Source organism: Lampris incognitus, chromosome 12 (genome assembly GCF_029633865.1).
Source record: "Lampris incognitus isolate fLamInc1 chromosome 12, fLamInc1.hap2, whole genome shotgun sequence".
Taxonomy (NCBI): domain Eukaryota; kingdom Metazoa; phylum Chordata; class Actinopteri; order Lampriformes; family Lampridae; genus Lampris; species Lampris incognitus.
In genome coordinates this window covers 8,926,461-8,945,371 of record NC_079222.1, presented here as the reverse complement: position 1 = coordinate 8,945,371, position 18,911 = coordinate 8,926,461, and the positions used below count along the sequence as shown (strand labels likewise).

The 18,911-nt window shown below is 47.2% G+C and overlaps 1 protein-coding gene across 2 annotated transcripts in view; it reads left to right on the top strand.

Annotated features, from left to right (window-relative positions):
- ulk1b (unc-51 like autophagy activating kinase 1) overlaps positions 1–18,490 on the top strand; it is a 69,256-nt gene extending 50,766 nt beyond the window's left edge. For both annotated transcript variants that reach the window (XM_056290622.1, XM_056290623.1), the window contains 9 exons: positions 138–343; positions 1,767–1,888; positions 4,491–4,616; positions 8,140–8,327; positions 9,619–9,800; positions 12,175–12,293; positions 13,965–14,122; positions 14,775–14,910; positions 16,362–18,490. In XM_056290622.1, coding sequence (XP_056146597.1) covers positions 138–343; positions 1,767–1,888; positions 4,491–4,616; positions 8,140–8,327; positions 9,619–9,800; positions 12,175–12,293; positions 13,965–14,122; positions 14,775–14,910; positions 16,362–16,417 — 1,293 coding nt within the window. In that variant the 3' untranslated portion in view covers positions 16,418–18,490. The remainder of the gene's footprint in view (positions 1–137; positions 344–1,766; positions 1,889–4,490; positions 4,617–8,139; positions 8,328–9,618; positions 9,801–12,174; positions 12,294–13,964; positions 14,123–14,774; positions 14,911–16,361) is intronic.
- Positions 18,491–18,911: the final 421 nt, after the last annotated feature.

The following is an 18,911-nucleotide window of genomic DNA, read 5'->3' as shown; positions in this document are numbered from 1 at the left end:
TCATGCTTAAAATACAACACACTTCACTTCTAATTCTTTTATCTACCCAGGAGTTCAACTAAACCTTCTCTCCCTCTCTCTCTCTCGCTCTTGCTCTCTCTCTCTCTCTCTCTCTGTCTTGCTATTCTTATCCTCAGACCATTCCTCCCTTTGAGTTTCCTAAGCCTCCCAGCTCCCCGAACCTGATGACCCTCCTCACACAGCAAGGTTTGGTCCTTGGCTCGCCCGGCAGCAGGACTGCCGCTCCAGAGCCCAGAGACCCGGGGCCACCGGTTCTCATGAAGGCCAACCAGTCGGCTCAGTGCATCCATAGACTAAATGAGAACGCCAAGGCATTTGGAAGGTAGGAGCCGTTTCTCTGTTTGCCAAATGTATGAGCTGAATTTAAGTTAAGACTTAAGTTAAGTTGGACTTAAACTGGGCTCATAAGTGGCTATCAGTGGTTTTAATTCAGAGAACTTTTTATAATATTCCGTCAAACTCTTTCTTAACCCAAACAGCTATCAAGTAAGTAGATGCACTGAGAAAAAATGGGGTCTATGAGGCCGACCCGAGGTGCTGTGAACAGAGACAGAAATTGTTCTCTGGACCCGCTCCCTATTGGCCAATCAGGAGAGTCCTTTGCAAGCCAGCCTTGGTCCCTACTCACTGTCAGTCAGTTTGTACCGTCACGAGGGTCTTAGGCAGAAGTGAGGGGGTGGGTTCTTTTGCAGTTTTCAAAATATAACTAGCTCTTGTTAACTTGCCACTTCAATGGCGTGTGAGTGCAGGTTTACCCAATATTACCAGGGTGTCTGTGGGCCCATAAAATGTTTTCATTTTACAAATATTATGCCGTAGAAGTCATAAACTGTCATAAATTGCATTCAGTTTAAATTTACGAGTTCTTAGTTTCTACATTAATATGGTTTTATTTATTTTTGTCAGAATTAGTTGAGTTCTTCTGCGGCAAAATCGAAAAAGTTTTGATAGCCTGTGAAATCCTAAATCTACATAATGCTTATGTCTGTGTTGAACTTACACATACCTGCTTCACCTACCTGTTGGGGACAATGTTCAAGGCTATATTTCCCTATGAACTCCGCTGTCGTCTGAGTAATTCCATGGTGCTCTTTTGAATCTCGTTCATATGGAGATATACTCTCGAACAATTTTGTCAGTGATCCCTGCCGGGTGGTGTTTTGCCTACTTCACACACTGGTGGTCAGGTTTTTAGCCATGCAGTTGTCATACATGGTGTCGTGATGCTTTCTTAAATGTTGGAGCGGGTTTATAGTGTTGCCCCGTGTTGTAGCAACGGTAGCGAGACACATTTTGCACAATACCTTACAGTATCTTCTGTCCTAAATCCAAAATATAGGTCCAGACAACTGACGTACTGCTCCTCTTGGACTCTAAAGTCACCTCCTCACAGTGTTCATTTCTGCCGAGTCCATGTTCACAAGACACTAACGTTACTGCTAGAATCAAAGTGTAGTTTGGCAAGTTGTTTTCTTCATTTACTGCTCTCACTCGCATGTCACGTGAGCGTAGGGTAGCATGTGTGCACGTGAACCCCACATGGCCACGTGTTTCTGGCACTCTAATTGGTTAGGTTATGTAACATAAAGAAAAGAAAGCATTTATCCAAATATTTCATATAACTATTGAATATCTTGCAAGAATATTTTTCAGTGGTTTGTTTTTTGATGCATATCCTTTATTTTCTCCTCTATGTACGCACCTCTCACTCTTTATTTTCCCCTTCCCCTGTCCTGTTGCTGCAGGTCTCAGAGTGCGGGGCGTCTTTCTGACATGCTGCTGATGGCGGCGTTCGGAGCAGGTGGACCCATGGGCGAGCGGGGCAGCACGGAAAACCTTACCTCTGACAGAGCCATAGACATAACAGGTAGGCACATGTCAACGTCTGAATGAGGTTAAAAGTCGAATAGTTTGGCGTCCGGGTAGCGTAGCGGTCTATTCTGTTGCCTCCCAACACGGACATCTCTGGTTCGAATCCCCGTGTTACCTCCAGCTTGGTCGGATGTCCCTACAGACACAATTGGCCGTGTCTGTAGGTGGGAAGCTGGACGTGAGTATGTGTCCTGGTCGCATCACTAGTGCCTCCACTGGTCGGTCAGGGCACCTATTCAGGGGGGAGGGGGAACTGGGGGGAATAGTATGATCCTCCCACGCGCTACGTCCCCCTGGCAAAACTCCTCACTGCCGGATGAAAAGAAGTAGCTGGCGACTCCACATGTATCGGAGGAGACGTGGTAGTCTGCAGCCCTCCTCAGATTGGCAAAGGGGGTGGCGCAATGACCGGGACATCTTGGAAAAAGGGTAATTGGCCAAGCACAGTTGGGGAGAAAAAGGGGGGTGGTTTTTATTTCACGCACTCGTCTTTCTGTTGCTTTCCACCATGACCAGCCTGTACAAATGATCTACGAGTATCTGAAAGACACAGCTGTTACGGCGTTAACATGAACATTTAAGAACAGCAAAGCACAGATGGAGGGCATATCTACTGCAGAAAGGCCGTGTCTCTGGTGAACACATCTGGACCTTTCAAAGCAGATGCAAATACAGATTAAACATGGATTCTGGGCATACCTGCAAGTCAGTTATTTATTGGCAACTTTAAAAAATAGACAGAGTGCTCAACAGGAAAAATAAAAATGGGTGGACAGCACAATGGCGCAGTGGTTAGCATGGTCGCCTCATAGCAAGAAGGTCCTGGGTTCGAACCCCAGCGTTGTCCAACCTTAAGGGTCGTCCCGGGCCCTCCTCTGTGTGGAGTTTGCATGTTCTCCCTCTGTCTGCATTAGTTTCCTCCGGCGGCGCCGGTATCCTTCCACAGTCCATAGACATGTAGGTCAGGTGAATCAGCCGTATTAAATAGTCCCTAGGTGTGACTGTGTGTCGGTCCTGTGAGGGACTGGCGGCCTGTCCAGGGTGTCTCCCCACCTACCGCCCAATGACGGCTGGGATAGGCTCCAGCATCCCACGACCCGACTTCGGATAAGCAGCTTGGATAATGGGTGGATGGATAAAAATGGGTCGTGAAGCTCTGGTGTTATTCAGTCCAAGGCTGGTGGAGGCACATCGTATAACGGGAAGCAGGCGCCTTGTTGCTGTGATTCTTATTATTGTAAAATGAGATACAAGTTTATTTCATCACACTGTAAGCGATAAAGCCCAGAGCTTTCGTGCATGTGTGTGTTCATTCATGTTCAAATAATTTTTTTTATGTCTGTGCATCCAAGCATGAGCATAAAAGCTGTCTGCAGGAGCAGAGAGCAAGTGGTAGACTGATAACGGGAGCTAATTGGCCCCTAACGCATAGCAGGAAGAACAAGGACCTTCAGACTTGTCATACATTCTCCATGTCAGTTTCACATTTCACAACTTTAGCAAGAAGTGCGCTCCAAAGTATTTCTTTGTGATTTTTTTCCTACACTTTGATTTTGTAACAGCACCTTTGAGCAATCGTGGTTTGGGTAAGAGGAATTCATGAAATGGCAAGGTCTCTTTTTTTTTTTTGGCACAAAAGATATTATTACTCGTTGAATCAACCTGTGGAAGAAAAGAAAGGCCTCAGCTTTTCTTTGGCCTTTCAACAGCGTTTATGTTGATTTCAAAAGGACATTGCACAGATTTTTCAGTCTTATCGCTGTCTGTCAGTAACAATGATAGCACCTGAGAAATGCCTGCCATTGTTCCCTATTGTTTCTGCATCTCTGTGGCGGCAGTGACACCGGGTTTTTTTCAGGCCACCAAGAGACTTATTGTGAGATCAGCTGGTGGCCGGAAAAAAACAAAACATACAGCCTAGTAGGCTTTCTAATACTCTAAACACGTTGTTCAAAAAACACATATCTCAACATGGGGGATCAGCTGGTTCGAATCCCCGTGTTACCGCCGGCTTAGTCGGGCACCCCTCCAGACACAATTGGCCGTGTGCGGGTGGGAAGACGGATGTGGGTATGTGTCCTGGTTGCTGCACCAGCGCCTCCTCTGGTCGGTCAGGGCACCTGTTTGGGGGGGGGGGACTGGGGGGGAATAGCATGATCCTCCCACGCACTACGCCCCCCTGGTGAAACTCCTCACTGTCAGGTGAAAAGAAGCAGCTTGTGACCCCATGTGTATCGGAGGAGGCATTTGGTAGTCTGCAGCCCTCCCCGGATTGGCAGAGGGGGTGGAGCAGTGACTGGTATGGCTCGAAGAGTGGGGTAATTGGCCGGATACAATTGGGGGGAAATAACACAAAAAAGAAAAAAGAAAAAATTAACTGGTGTGAGAACCTGTACAGCTTTCAGAAAATTACCGTCCTGCCTTGTTTACAGAAATGATGGTCATATAGAAACAAGTTATGTTTCATATCTATAACATATCCCATCTTTTCTCGTTTCATTTGAATGTATTGCACATCTGTTGAAGTCATAATTCATCTTTGCCTGCATCTCTTTCACCCCCCCCCCCCATGCCCTGCTCTCCTTGCTGTCAACTAGCGCCCCTAAGTGGCGGAGGATGCATATTAGCAGGCTCCAGCAGTCCAGCACAGGTGGTTTTCACCGTGGGCTCCCCACCCAGTGGCAGCACCCCACCTCAGACCTCCAGACACAGGAAGTGCTCAGGTAACAAACACAAACCTTAAGGGGAAATACGTCCTATTTGTACCTGTATGAATTGCGCGACAGTTTCTTAAGGGTTGAGGTTAGAAAATGAGCGAGTCAACCAATCAGCCTTGTAGTTCCTCTGCCATCCACTGACCCCAACGGCTGACGAAAGTCAGCCAGTTTGCTATAGTGGGCTATGGCTATACACACACAACTGACAAGTATTGTGTACGTTATACAGAGGTTAGAAAAAAGCAAAATTTTACTTTAATATTTCCACTAAAGTATTACATTTATTCAGATCCCATCTATTGGTCATATTTATTCAAAAGTATCTTAAAACAATACTATATAGTAGTGTATTCTTTTTGCATAGTTAACCATAGTGAGAATCTAATGAATAATCCTTGTATTAAGCTACATGGGACATGGTGAAGTTACGTGTATAAATTTTGGAGTGTTTCAGCAACGGCACAGGAATATTTTCAGTAAACTTAAAGCCTTGCTGCAGACAGATCTAGTATATTTGAAGAATGAATAACTCATTTCGGGGCAGTACGGTGGCGCAGTGGTTAGCGCGGTCGTCTCACAGCAAGAGGGTCCTGGGTTCGAGCCCTGGGTTGTCCAACCTTGGGGGTCGTCCTCTGTGTGGAGTTTGCATGTTCCCCCCGTGTCTGCGTGGGTTTCCTCTGGGTGTTCCCGGTTTCCTCCCACAGTCCAAAGACATGTAGGTCAGGTGAATCGACTGTACTAAATTGTCCCTAGGTGTGTGTGTGTGTGTGTGGGGGGGGGGGGGGGCTGTCCAGGGTGTCTCCCTGCCTGTCGTCCAATGACTGCTGGGATAGGCTGCAGCATCCCGCGACACCAGTTGGGATAAGCAGCCTGGATAATGGATGGATGGATAACTCATTTCAAAACAAATCTTATGAGAAAAACTCCCCAGTAATAATTGTTGTACTTTTGACAAAAGCAGGGCAATTCTGATTCAATTCCGTTCAAAGTCTGTCTGATAACAAGCGGCTGTTAAGGAAAGCAGAATCCATCCTGTCTGACAGCACCCACCCCCTGCACCTAGAGTTTCAGACCTTACCTTCTGGTTCCCGCTTCAATTACCCAGTAGTCAAAACCAGTAGATATAAACACTCCTTCATTCCCTCCGCCATTTCGCTGCTAAACTCCAACAATAAGAGGTAATACCAGCACCACCTTGATAAACACTGTTCACTGTTGCATTGCTTTTCATCGGCTTTGTTCTCCTCACTACATGTTGTATTCATTTGCCTTATGTGTTATGTGGATTGTTTGTGTATTTGAATGTTGCTGCTTCTACACAAAAGTTGCCCCTCTGGGGAAAAATAAAAACTACTTGGCTTGACTTGACATGACTTGACTTGACAATTCAGATTTACTGAACGATTTAAGCAACCAATCGAACCCTTGAACACAGAGCCTGGCAAATATTGATGTTTAGCATGGTGGCGCAGTGGTTAGCGCTGTCGCCCCACAGCAAGAAGGTCCTGGGTTTGAACCCCAGGTTTGGCCAACCTTAGGGGTCATCCCAGGTCGTCGTCTGTGTGGAGTTTGCATGGTCTCCCCGTATCTGTGGTGGGTTTACTCCGGGTGTTCCAGTTTCCCCCACCAACAAAAAGACATACATGTCAGGGTTAATACTCCTGTCTGTACCCCTGACCGAGGCAATGGGGAAAGAACTGGAGTTGGTCCCCGGGTGCTGCATGAAGGTGGCAGCCCACTACTCCTAGCTACACAGCGGGATGGGTTAAATGCAGGAAAGAAAATCCCCCACAGGGATTAACAAAGTAGTCCCCAAAAAAAAAAAGTTACCAAACTTTTGACATTTTTTGAGTTGAAAATATGTCCGCATGACTGTCTGTTGGTAGGTCGCTTTATTGATTCATTCAACAAAAAACAGACCACATCACAAAGCTGCTTTGTGAGAGAAAATGCTTTTTCTTCCCTCTGGGGGAAAACACCCACTATGACCAACCTTTCCTTCGATTTTCCTATTTAATGTGAGGGCATCCAAGAGTCTGAGACCTTTGTGATATAGGCCAGTTTTCCCCATCCAGTCCTCAGATACCCTCCGTCCTGCAGAATTTCATTATAACCCTGCATAGGAGGGCCTGTTTGTATTTATTCAACAAGTCGGCACTTAATTATGTCCGATTTGGCACATCTGACACAATACAGTACTATGATTGGTTGAGTAACAACAAGCAGGCCTATCTATGCAGGGTTACAAGGAAAATCTTCAGGACAGAGGGTATCTGAGGACTGGGTTGAGAAACACTGAGGTAGGCAGCCCATGAAGGGCCCAGCGTGTTGGACCAATAGAATAAGAGGTGTAGGCATCCGGGTAGCGTGGCGGTCTATTCCGTTGCCTACCAACACAGGGATCACCGGTTCTAATCCCCATGTTACTTCCGGTTTGGTCAGGCATCCCTACAGACACAGCTGGCCGTGTCTGCGGATGAGACGCCGGACGTGGGTATGTGTCCGGGTCGCTGCACTGGCGCCTCCTCTCGTCGGTCGGGGCGCCTGTTCGGGGGGGAGGGGGAACTGAGGGGAATAGCGTGATCCTCCCACGCGCTACGTCCCCCTGGTGAAACTCCTCACTGTCAGGTGAAAAGAAGCGGCTGGCGACTCCACATGTATCAAAGGAGGCATGTGGTAGTCTGCAGCCCTCCCCGGATCGGCAGAGGGGGTGGAGCAACGACCGGGTCGGCTCGGAAGAGTGGGGTAATTGGCTGGATACAATTGGGGAGAAAATAGGGGGGAAATAATCAAAAAAATCAATAAGAGGTGAGTGGGAAGGCGACATGCCGGCACTAGCCAACTAAAGTCTGTGTAGACAGAGTTTGGGCAGTGGAAGGTGACATGACAGACAGGCTGATAACAGAGCAGGAAGGTTTCCTTCTATCTCTTACAAGTTGCCCTGTCTTTATAGACTAACCTTGTAATATTTCTCTCATAGATTTCCACTGAATTGATTCTCAAAAATACGGAACAAAGCGAGTCTCATGTCAGTTCAATACACATCTTTGGGTTTCCAATTACTGGATGATTCCATAGTAGTAATGATAGTTATTATTTTTGGGGGGCTGAGATGAAATGTAGGCATTCTTGAGCACCCCTGAAAAGAGTCTTAAATCCTCAGGGGTTTTTAGCATGTCCAAGTCATACAGGGATACATGGAAAAATACCTCTTGTTCTCTTTGGAGGTTTGAGTGTCCATGTCTGTTCTCCTAAGCCAGTACTGGCTCCAGGCTTGTTTATTTATCTTTTTTTTTATTCTGGAGTCCATAACTCTGAAAACATGTTGGAATCAAACTAGCTACCTATGATGATGATGGTGGTTGATTGACATGTCCCCCCAACACTATTCATTCCTCCTATATTCTGACCAAGAAGTGTCAAGAGCTGATCATCTTGTCTGACTAGGACGATGTTAAACAGTTAAAAAAAAACATCATGTCGCCTTAACAGACCTTTGACCACATCCCTTTATCTTTGACTCCCGCAGGCTCTTCCAGCTCCATCAGCCCAGCCGGCTCCTTCAATAGTCGTTACCCCCAGACCACTGGCACCTATCTGGATGGCTTTGAGGCCACCTCCAGTCCCCGCTACAGCTTCACAGACCCCATCACGGTCAACATGGGGGGACCTGTAACCTTCGAGGCCCCTGAGCTGCCTGAAGAAACACTAATGGAGGTAAGGAGCAGGGTTTACTTGTAGGTCCAGAATCAGAAACCCTTTAGTTGTCGTTCCATTTCATGCAGTTGTGCACATGAAATGAAATGTAACCTCGTTTCCCCCAGCCCACAGCAGTGCAACACAAAGACAAAAACATGTATCCAAAAGCTACAAGAATACATATATTCAAACTAACAAATATGTCTAAAATAATAATAATAAAATTAAAATATATATATATAATAAATATATCAAATGTAAAAAAAAAATCACTGTCCAGGAGAACGAACGCCAGCCAGGATGACTGTCAGAACGGCCGGTCTGCATGAGCTAGCAGTTAGCTTAGCCTGCCTCGCTTCCACGTCCTATCAGACCGCCCTCAGTGTTACGTCTTTGGGTGCAGCTCCGGTCAGGGCCGTGGTCCGTGGGCCCACAGGACACAGCAGACCAAGCTCTCTCAGCCGATCCAACACCAGCTCTCCCAGCCAGACACCTTTGACACACCTCCCCGCACGCCACACAATGACACTAAAAACACAGTCAAGGGTAGGCGAGGCCGCCGCAAGACTGCCCTCGGTGTTATCAGAACTGCTGGTCTGCATGGGCTAGCAGTTAGCCTATCCTGCCCCACTTCCACATCCTGTCAGACCGCCCTCGGTGTTACCCCTTTGGGCACAGCTCCAGGCAGGGCCGTGGTCCCTGGGACCACAGGATGCAGCAGACCGAGCTCTCCCAGCCATCAAACGAAGACAAACTTAGATACAGAGGTGGACAAAGACTGCACGGACGGTACTGGGTGAGGCCGCCACAAATGTGAATTCGTGCCGCCATCTTCCCACACGGTTACTGGGTGAGGCCGCTGCAAACATGAATTTGCGCCGCCGTCTTCCCACACCGGAAGCAATCCCGAAAGAGATCAGAGAAAAGGGGGAACATTTTTAATTAATCCCTTATATTTGGTAATATAATGGCCTATTGTCATGCTGGAACTTTGGGGGGGAAAAACACAACAGCTGGAAAAAAATGGTGCTTGTAGAATTTGTATTGCAACACAACTGGCATCTATAACCAAAGGAACAAGTGCAAACTGAATACACTGTCTTAAATTTCAGCAACAACAAACAAAAGAACATTAACTTTGTTAGAGTTAAGTCAGTTACAAAGGGTTCAGAGAGATACAGAACAAATATGTGTGTGTGTGTGTGTGCGTGTGTGTGTGTATGTGTGTGTGTGTGTGTGTGTGAAAACACCCAAAATTCATCAATTTATCTTTCTGCCCCCCCCCCCCCCCATCTCTCATGGAGAGCAGCAGGAGCACACAGACACTTTGCAGAGCCTACGATTCACATTGGACTTTACCTGCTGTTTGATGGAAGTGGCGGGGGCCCGGGGGACTGGCGCCGGGGCTTTGGTGGAGCAGGGGGACCCCTCTCTCCTTCAGCAACAGAGTCTGGTGGCAGACCAGATCAGCTCCTTCAGCCGAGAGTGGAGGTAAGGCCGTACTAGTCATGCGGTACTGATAATGTTGTAAGAGTTGCAGTAAATTTTGCCACTAATGTGCTCATAAAGACAAGTCTATATAAGTTGCTGGGGTATCTTCAATAAAATGTCTAAAAAGTGAATCATGAAATGTCTTACCACTGCAGAAAAACTGGTAAAATGCAGATGGAAGGGGGGCGTCCGGGTAGCATAGCGGTCTATTCCGTTGCCTACTAACACGGGGATCGCTGGTTCGAATCCCTGTGTTACCTCCAGCTCGGTCGGACGTCCCAACAGACACAATTGGCCATGTCTGCGGGTGGGAAGCCAGATGTGGGTATGTGTCCTGGTCGTTGCACTAGCGCCCCCATTGGTCGGTCGGGGCGCCTGTTCGAGGGGGAGGGGGAACTGGGATCGGATCCCACTTCCCCACTCTATATGCAAATAACCACTGTGGGAGGGGGTGTGGTCTAGCCTCATATCCAAGTGGAGAGAGGGGGCGTGGCTCAATGGAACGCGGTGCAACGGCCTCTGCAAGCGAACGAATGAAAGACATTATTAAATAAAGCCTGTTTTAATCACCTAAAACCACGTCCACCTTCATCTTGAACCATCACCGTGGTGTCACTATCACGTAACTAAACACGTAAACATGTACAGCAGGGATAGGCAACATGGTCCAGAAAGGTCCGGTTTGGGTGCAGGTCTCTCCCAACCAAGGAGTTATACACCTGAGTCTACAAATCAGGGTCCTTAGCAGAGATGATTGGTTGACTAATAGAATCAGGTGTGTAACTGCTTGGTTGGAACAAAGACCTGCACACACACCGGACCTTTCTGGACCATGTCGCCTATCCCTGATGTACAGACACACGAGGAGAGGATACGAAGCAGCAGGCGTTTCACAAAATGAGACATCCTTGTTCACTCGAGCCGCACGTCAATTAGTATGAAGTATTTCACCTCTGTAAGTTATTACTGTCCATTATTCTCCCAAATTATGTTGTCATAAAAATGTAAAGTGCTCTTAAAGAAATAAAATAAAACATCCCATAACTGCACTTCTTTTCTTTTATTTCCATCCCACTTTGTTGTGAAGCACAACAGGCTTTTAAAAAGCCTTCAGACCCCTGACCTGATATGTCGCGTTTAAGAAATATTCTGTTGTGGGTAAATGGTTTCACATTACAATGGCAAGGACACAGCAAACACATGTCGCTCCAGATAGAGACAAATAATCTGATGAGGAAAGTTTAACTGAGTGAATTAGGAGCGTCAGGCTCTGATTGTTTGCCTTCTTTCACTTTGTGCACAAAATACCCAGCGAAAGTTGAAACTCATTATTTTGTTTTCCCCTTTTTTCTCCCCAACTGCATCCGGCCAGTTACCCCACTCTTCTGAGCCGTCGCTGCTCCAACCCCTCTTCTGATCCAGGGAGGGCTGCAGACTACCACATGCCTCCTCTGATACATGTGGAGTCGCCAGCCACTTCTTTTCACCTGACAGTGAGGGGTTTCACCAGGGGGACATGGCACATGGGAGGATCGCGCTATTCTCCCAGTCCCCCCCCCCCCCCCGAACAGGCGCCCCGACCGCGACCGACCAGAGGAGGCGGTAGTGCAGTGACCAGGACACATACCCACATCCAGCTTCCCACCCGCAGACACGGCCAATTGTGTCTGTAGGGACGGCCTGACCAAGCCGGAGGTAACACGGGGATTCGAATCGGCGATCCCCGTGTTGATAGGCAACGGAATAGACCGCCACGCTACCCGGATGCCCCGAAACCCGTTCTTAAAACTCGTTATGTGTGAAAATGTAAATGTCTGAACACTAGAGTTTGTAATTCTCAACCCCGAACCCTGTCAGGCTCGACCCAGTCACGTCGGTTCAGGCTCAGATTATTATTTGATTATTCCAGCGGGTTTGAGAAGGTCGGGCTCTGCACTGCGATGGATAAATAAACTTGAACCTGAATTTGAACTTGAACGTGCAAGCATGTAGAGGCTGTTCCACCTTTGTGGGTTTGATGTATGTCAGAAATTACAGACGAGGTAAACTACTACTACTACTTTCGGCTGCTCCCGTTAGGGGTCGCCACAGCGGATCATCCGTTTCCATTTCTTCCTGTCTTCTGCGTCTTCCTCTGTCACACCAGCCACCTGCATGTCTTCCCTCACCACATCCATAAACCTCCTCTTTGGCCTTCCTCTTCTCCTCTTCCCTGGCAGCTCCATATTCAGCATCCTTCTCCCGATATACCCAACATCTCTCCTCCACACATGTCCAAGCCAAATTACAGACGAGGTAAAAAAAAAGAATCCTATTTCCTATTGTGCTCTAGTTTTAAGTATTCTGTGTGTGTGTGTGTGTGTGTGTGTCTCAGTCATGCAGAACAGCTGGTCCTCTACCTTAAGACTGCAGAGCTCTTGTCCACAGCCTTACACACAGCCATGGAGCGAGTGAAACAGGGCAAACTCTACCCTTCCTCTACCGTCAAACAAGGTACAAATCCACTCTGCTTGTAAATGACAGGCAGTCAATAAATCACACTACCTTATAATCATTTTTTTATATAACAAGCGCGCAACTGTCCAAACCAACTGCACATCCGACAAGTGTGAAGTCAATCGGATGAACGCTTGCAGAGAAACTGAAGGACAAACAGAAAAAGACTCCTTCCATTTTAGTTAGATTGTCGTTATTTCGAGGAATTTTGGAATGTATATAGTTAATATATCAAAGTCTAACAAGTACACGTTTAGGACATGCTAATGTCCCTACTAACCGTCCCCGTCACGTCGTCCATGAGTGAGTGAGTGACTGACCACAGATATAAGATAAAAACCTCCCTCTCACCCTTTTTTGGGTGGTGTGTGTCTTCCTCAAGCTCGGGTCCTCTACCAGAGGCCTGGGGTTCTGTGCAGTATCTTAGCTGTTCGTAGGACTGCACTTCTCTGGACAGAGGCCTCAAATGTTGTTCCTGGAATCTGCTGCAGCCACTCTCCCAGTTCGGGGGTCACAGCCCCTAGTGCTCCTATTACCACTGGGACTACTGTGGATTTCACCTTCCACATCTGATCCGGTTCTTCCTCAGCCCTCGGTATTTCTGTACCTTCTCACGCTCTTTCTTCCTGATGTTGCCGTCGCTCAGGATCGCTACATCAATCACTACTGCTGTCTTCTCTTCCTTGTCGAGAAGTCCTACAGGATCTTGTGCTACAGGGAATGTTTTGGTTTTTATTTTAGGGTGGGGGCGGGTTTATCCCCTTTTTTCTCCCCAATTGTATTGGGCCAATTACCCCACTCTTCCGAGCTGTCTTGGTCATTGCTCCAGCCCCTCTGTTGAGCGGGGGAGGGCTGCGGACTACCTCATGCCTACTCTGATACATGTGGAGTCACCAGCTGCTTCTTTTCACCTGACAGTGAGGAGTTTCACCAGGCGGACATAGCGCGTGGGAGGATCATGCTATTCCCCCCAGCCCCCCCCCCCCCCGAACAGGCGCCTTTACCAACCAGAGGATGCGCTAGTGCAGCAACCAGGACACATACCCACATCTGGCTACCCACCCGCAGACACGGCCAATTGTGTCTGTAGGGACGCCCCACCAAGCCGGAGGTAACACGGGGATTCGAACTGGCGATCCCCATGTTGCTAAGCAACAGATTAGACTGCTACTCTACCCAGACACCCCACAAGGAATGTTTCACTGAATATTTGTCAGTCTCGGTTTAATTTTGATGCCTCTATATGACTGTCCTAATCAAATGCGACCATCAAGATTAGACATCACTATATAGTGATTCTAAATATTCGTCTCCATGTCAAATTCCCTGCAAAATCTGATGAAACGATTTACAGCAAACGGGCAGGATACATGGCCACAATTAGAAATACGTTACCCCCGCCCTGTATATCTTGCAAACATCTGTTTTTCCAAAACAAACCACCACAGAGTGAATGGAGATCTGAAGTCATTCTTCTGCAAAACGCTTCCGCTTTTATCCACAGGCGTGCACAAAGTCAAGAAAAATTCAAAATTCCTCACAGCTCCTTTCCTCATGGCCGCTCCAATGATAAATTAGTATGAACATGTAAGGATATGAACACATAGCTTTACAGAGATTGTGCTATTCGTGTGTTAACTTAGAATGTGTCCCTTTGTCCCAACACAGTGGTTAGGAGACTAAATGAGCTGTACAAGACAAGTGTGGCCTCCTGTCGCTCCCTCAATGCCCGTCTGGAGCGCTTCTTCACCAGGAAGCACCGCCTAATGGATCACATCACCTCCATCACCGCTGAGAGACTGCTCTTCAGTCACACTGTGCAGATGGTGAGCAGGAAGGGGAGAGATGAGTACAGCCAAACCACAGATATTTCACTCAATCAATCAAGTTGCATTTTCATAGCACTTTTCTAGCTGCAACAGCCACTCAAAGCACTTTACAATTAATTAATTCACACACACACACACACACACACACACACACACCATACACACACCATACACACCGTACACCAATGGCATGGATGGGACATGGTTATTGGTTTAAGAGGTCATTTTTTATAGTATAATTTAACTTTAAACTATTTTAATTGTAATTAAAGAACATTACCAGCGTTGTCTACTGGAGTAGCCAGTATTGTCTGTTTACTACTCAAGACATCTAAGTACTAAAGCTGAAATGTGGTAGTACTAAGTACTAAAGTGAAATGTACCACAGTTAAAGCTAAGAACTGTGATATTTATCAGCCCAAGTGCAGTGGATTATAGGGTTTTTATTTTGCTGGAATGCATGAAAATTTGATGTCAGCCGATGTCCTTTGTACCAAACAAGGGTGGACCTGCACCATCTGAAGCGAAGTAAGTCCTCACGCATGTTTAATTAACCACAAGAGACAGCATGGTAAAACACAGTTTCACACAAAAAGCATTTTGCATTATGAAAAACATGTATCTTGAGTGTGTCTTGCTGTGCCGACAGGTTCAGGCGGCTGCACTGGATGAGATGTTCCACCAGGGAGAAGCATCAGTGTTGCGCTACCATAAGGCTCTGCTGCTGATGGAGGGCCTGTCATCTCTGCTCACCGAACAGGATGACATCATCAGTGTGAGCAAATGTAAGTCATCCTGTCATTTAATCCCATGTTTTAAACAGAAGCCTGATTAGCAGAACATGTTTATTATCCAAAGGAGTTGAATCAAGTGCAACTGGACTTGGTATATATCCGTGAAGACGTTTCGCTTCTCATCCAAGAGGCTTCCTCGGTTCGTGCCTTTCTGACTAGACCAAGCTAGTCTGACTGGCTGCTGATGAGACTCAGTATTTATCCTCAAGGAGTCGTTGTCAGAGCCATAGATATGCGTGGCTCTTTTGTGTACCGATGTTATGGCCGCGCCCGTCGCCATCGGAACTATTGATTTGCATTTGTTTAGCTGTGACGGTGGTTGGGGGTGTTAATTTCGACTTCATTGTTCAGTGGTCATGAGAGTCGTTGGAGCCGTTAGTGACCGACTGTTGTTCTTGGAGGCTAGGCTTCCTGAGTCTCCTGGGTAGAGATGAAAGGACGGCATTGTAAGTGGGAGACAGGTGGTGTCGCAGACCTCCTCCTCTGTTGAGGGATGGTTTTTCCAGTTTCGCATAGACGGCTTCCTTCACCCCTCTTTCAAACCATCTATCTTCTCTGTCCAAAATGTGTACGTTGCTGTCCTCGAAGGAGTGTGTCGAGGACAGCAACGTACACCTCCGGCTTGGTCGGCCGTCCCTACAGACACAATTGGCCGTGTCTGCGGGAGTGGAAACCGGATGTGGCTATGTGTCCTGGTCACTGCAATAGCGCCTCCTCTGGTCAGTCAGGGCGCCTGTTCGGGGGGGGGCTGGGGGGAATAGCGTGATCCTCCCACGCGCTACGTCCCCCGGGTGAAACTCCTCATTGTCAGGGGAAAAGAGGCGGCTGACGACTCCACATGTATCGGAGGAGGCATGTGTTGTCTGCAGCCCTCCCTCAGATGGGGTGGAGCAGCGACCTGGACGGCTCGGAAGAGTGGGATAATTGGCCGGGTACAGTTGGGAAGAGAAAGGGGGACCAGGGGGACCCCCCCCCCCTCAAGAAAAAAGAGCAATAATAGACCACAACGCCAAAGTGTAGTCATTACTCTCAAGACATGGAGGCAGAAAACCAGGAAATGCATTTGCTTAAAATGTAAACAAACGATACGATGATTTGAACAAAAACTATATGATATTTAGGACTATATAATGAACACGATAATGTTGCCATGACAACTGAGCCAGTGATGGGGTCCAAGTTCAATAAAAGTTAAGCCTCAGTGATGAGAGCAACAACCATCTCAACAATGACAGGATCCTCATCACTTGTAGTGTGAACAAATATCAGTGTGACCATCCATCAAATGTCATTAACGCTGGTAGTAATGATCATAAATCAGTGAACCGGCATTAAAATTTATTTTGGCCTTTTCTGTTATTTGATTGATATATCCTCTCTCTCTCTCTCTGTCTGTCTCTGTCGCTCTCTCTCTGTCTCTCTCTGTCTCTCTCTCTCTGCAGGTAAAGAGTGCATTGAGCGTCGCCTCACTGCACTTCAGTCAGGCCTTTCTGTTTGAGGGTCCTACACGGCAGACTGGGTTGTTGCTATGATGTCAGTCATCTCCCACGTGGTCATTCCCATTCAGCCCAACCACCACCATGTAATGCTTTGGTTTTCAATGGGGTTTGGTCTGAAATCTGCAAGGTTTTAAGGATTTGGGTCCTTGGTTGTCAGACTGCCCCAACGCTAATCGTGGACCAGAGGACGTGAAGTATTTGTGCATAGGAGAATGTCTGCATTCTCTCATATGTGAAGGGGGCCCTGCGCCCTGATTTGAAAATGGCACCTTTAGCTAATAACTTTAAAGTGGGATCCCCTCACTGTCAGCGATGCATCCTGGAGCAATCACCATCACTCAGTTTAACAGACCCAATGCAAATGCATATAGCCAAGTATTCAGATAGACATACACTATCATACCATCTGACTACACACAACTGGATAGCCACATAGCCAAGTGCACATATACCGATATACAACTAATCACAAACACGCGCTGCTCCAGGGGTTGCACAGACTTGTCGACTTTACTGCTCTGTGACGACGCTTTAAGCTTGACGTCAACCAGTCGCTGATCACATGATTATGACATTAGCAACAACGCCTCAGAGAGGACAACCGGTGTGGGGGCATCTGGGTAGCGTAGCGGTCTATTCCGTTGCCTACCAACACGGGGATCACCAGTTTGAATACCCGTGTTACCTTCGGCTTGGTCGGGTGTCCCTACAGACACAATTGGCCAGAAGTGTGTATGTGTTCTGGTCGCTGCACTAGCGCCTCCTCTGGTCTGTCGGGGTGCATGTTCAGGAGGGGGAACTGGGGGGAATAGTGCGTCTGGCGACTCCACATGTATCAGAGGAGGCATGTGGTAGTCTGCAGCCCTCCCCGGCTCAGCAGAGGGGGTGGAGCAGCACCCGGGATGGCTAGGAAGAGCGGGGTAATTGACCAAGTACAATCGGGGAGAAAAAGGGGAGGAAAATCCATCCATCCATCCATTATCCAAACCGCTTATCCTGCTCTCAGGGTCGCGGGGAGGCTGGAGCCTATCCCAGCAGTCATTGGGCGGCAGGCGAGTACACACCCTGGACAGTCTGCCAGACCATCACAGGGCCGACACACACACATTCACACCTAGGGACAATTTAGTACAGCCGATTCACCTGACCTACATGTCTTTGGACTGTGGGAGGAAACCGGAGCCCCCGGAGGCAAAAGAAAAAAAGCTGCTAATACAGATCGTCACTTGTTGCAAAGCAGTCACTTCTCCTGTGGTTTTATTCATGATGTCATCAGCGATTAGTCAAGGTCAACTCGGCTTTCATCACAAAAACAGTCGGCTTAAACAAATCTGAAGTCATGCAACCCCTAGTGTGCACACACACACATTCAAACACAAATCCAGCTTTTAAAGATGGAAGAACGCAAACCTTTGGCATTGACATTTTTTAACTCAACTGGGAAAGTGTTGGTCTGTTATTGAAATCCGTTGCTGGGAATATGGATCTACCCACAGTAGGATGTCAGCAGTTGTTTTTTTGTTTTTTTTAATGAAGACCAGTAATATTCATGGTATTCCCAGGTCACTTCCTCATCAGATGATGCTTCTCTAATACTTCCCATCACTCGTGAACAGTAATCTAAAGACAGCAAACATAACTTCTACAAGGATTTTCTTCCCCCACATTTTCATTAGCAATTAGAAGGATGGAAATATGCTGCTGAACTGACACGTTCCTTACAATAGCCCTTAATCAACGATATACTGCTTTATCAAATGTGATGTGCACTTGGGGTGTGACTGTCTTGAACCAGGAGGACTTTGTGAAGCATCTCTGCCAAAAGGCTTTTGCTTCTGAATACAGTATCAGACAGGAAATGGGTCCGGATCACATCAACCAAGGTGTTTGTGTTGCTGCCAGGTTGAGTGAAGATCAAGAATTGTATGGCAAGAAACTGAAGCTTTTACATGCACAGAGTTTTGGTTTGTATTTTTGTTCACCGTTATGTTTACGGTTCCAGGGATGTGTGCTGCATTTGGACTGGGCTCTCCGACCCTTAAGTCTACATTATAGTCATTATTGTTCTTTTCTCACAGCAATTTAATCACGCTATTATTTTTCTTTTGCATGTTTTCACACTCAGACCATCAGTGACGTTGGAGAATAGCTAGCATAATCATTCTGAATGTAGTGCTGTTTGACAGGATGGGAGAAGCTGATGAGTTTCCAACACTTGGGCCGATCCCAAAGGCTGTCCGTGCAGGGCCGGGCTAGGGCTAATGCCTGGATAGAGGCTTCGTTGCACTGTGTTGAAGTACTGTACAGAGTGATCTGGCGTGAACCCCGCTGAGCTTTCTCAGCATTTGTAGATATTGTTTAGACATATTTGGTTATAAAGAGATTTTCTTTCATTATCTTTGCACACCGTGAAATCCCGGCCATTTCACACACACTCGGGGCGGTTTGCAGAGTCAGCACCTGCAAGTCTGAGGCCATGGTTCTCTACCAGAA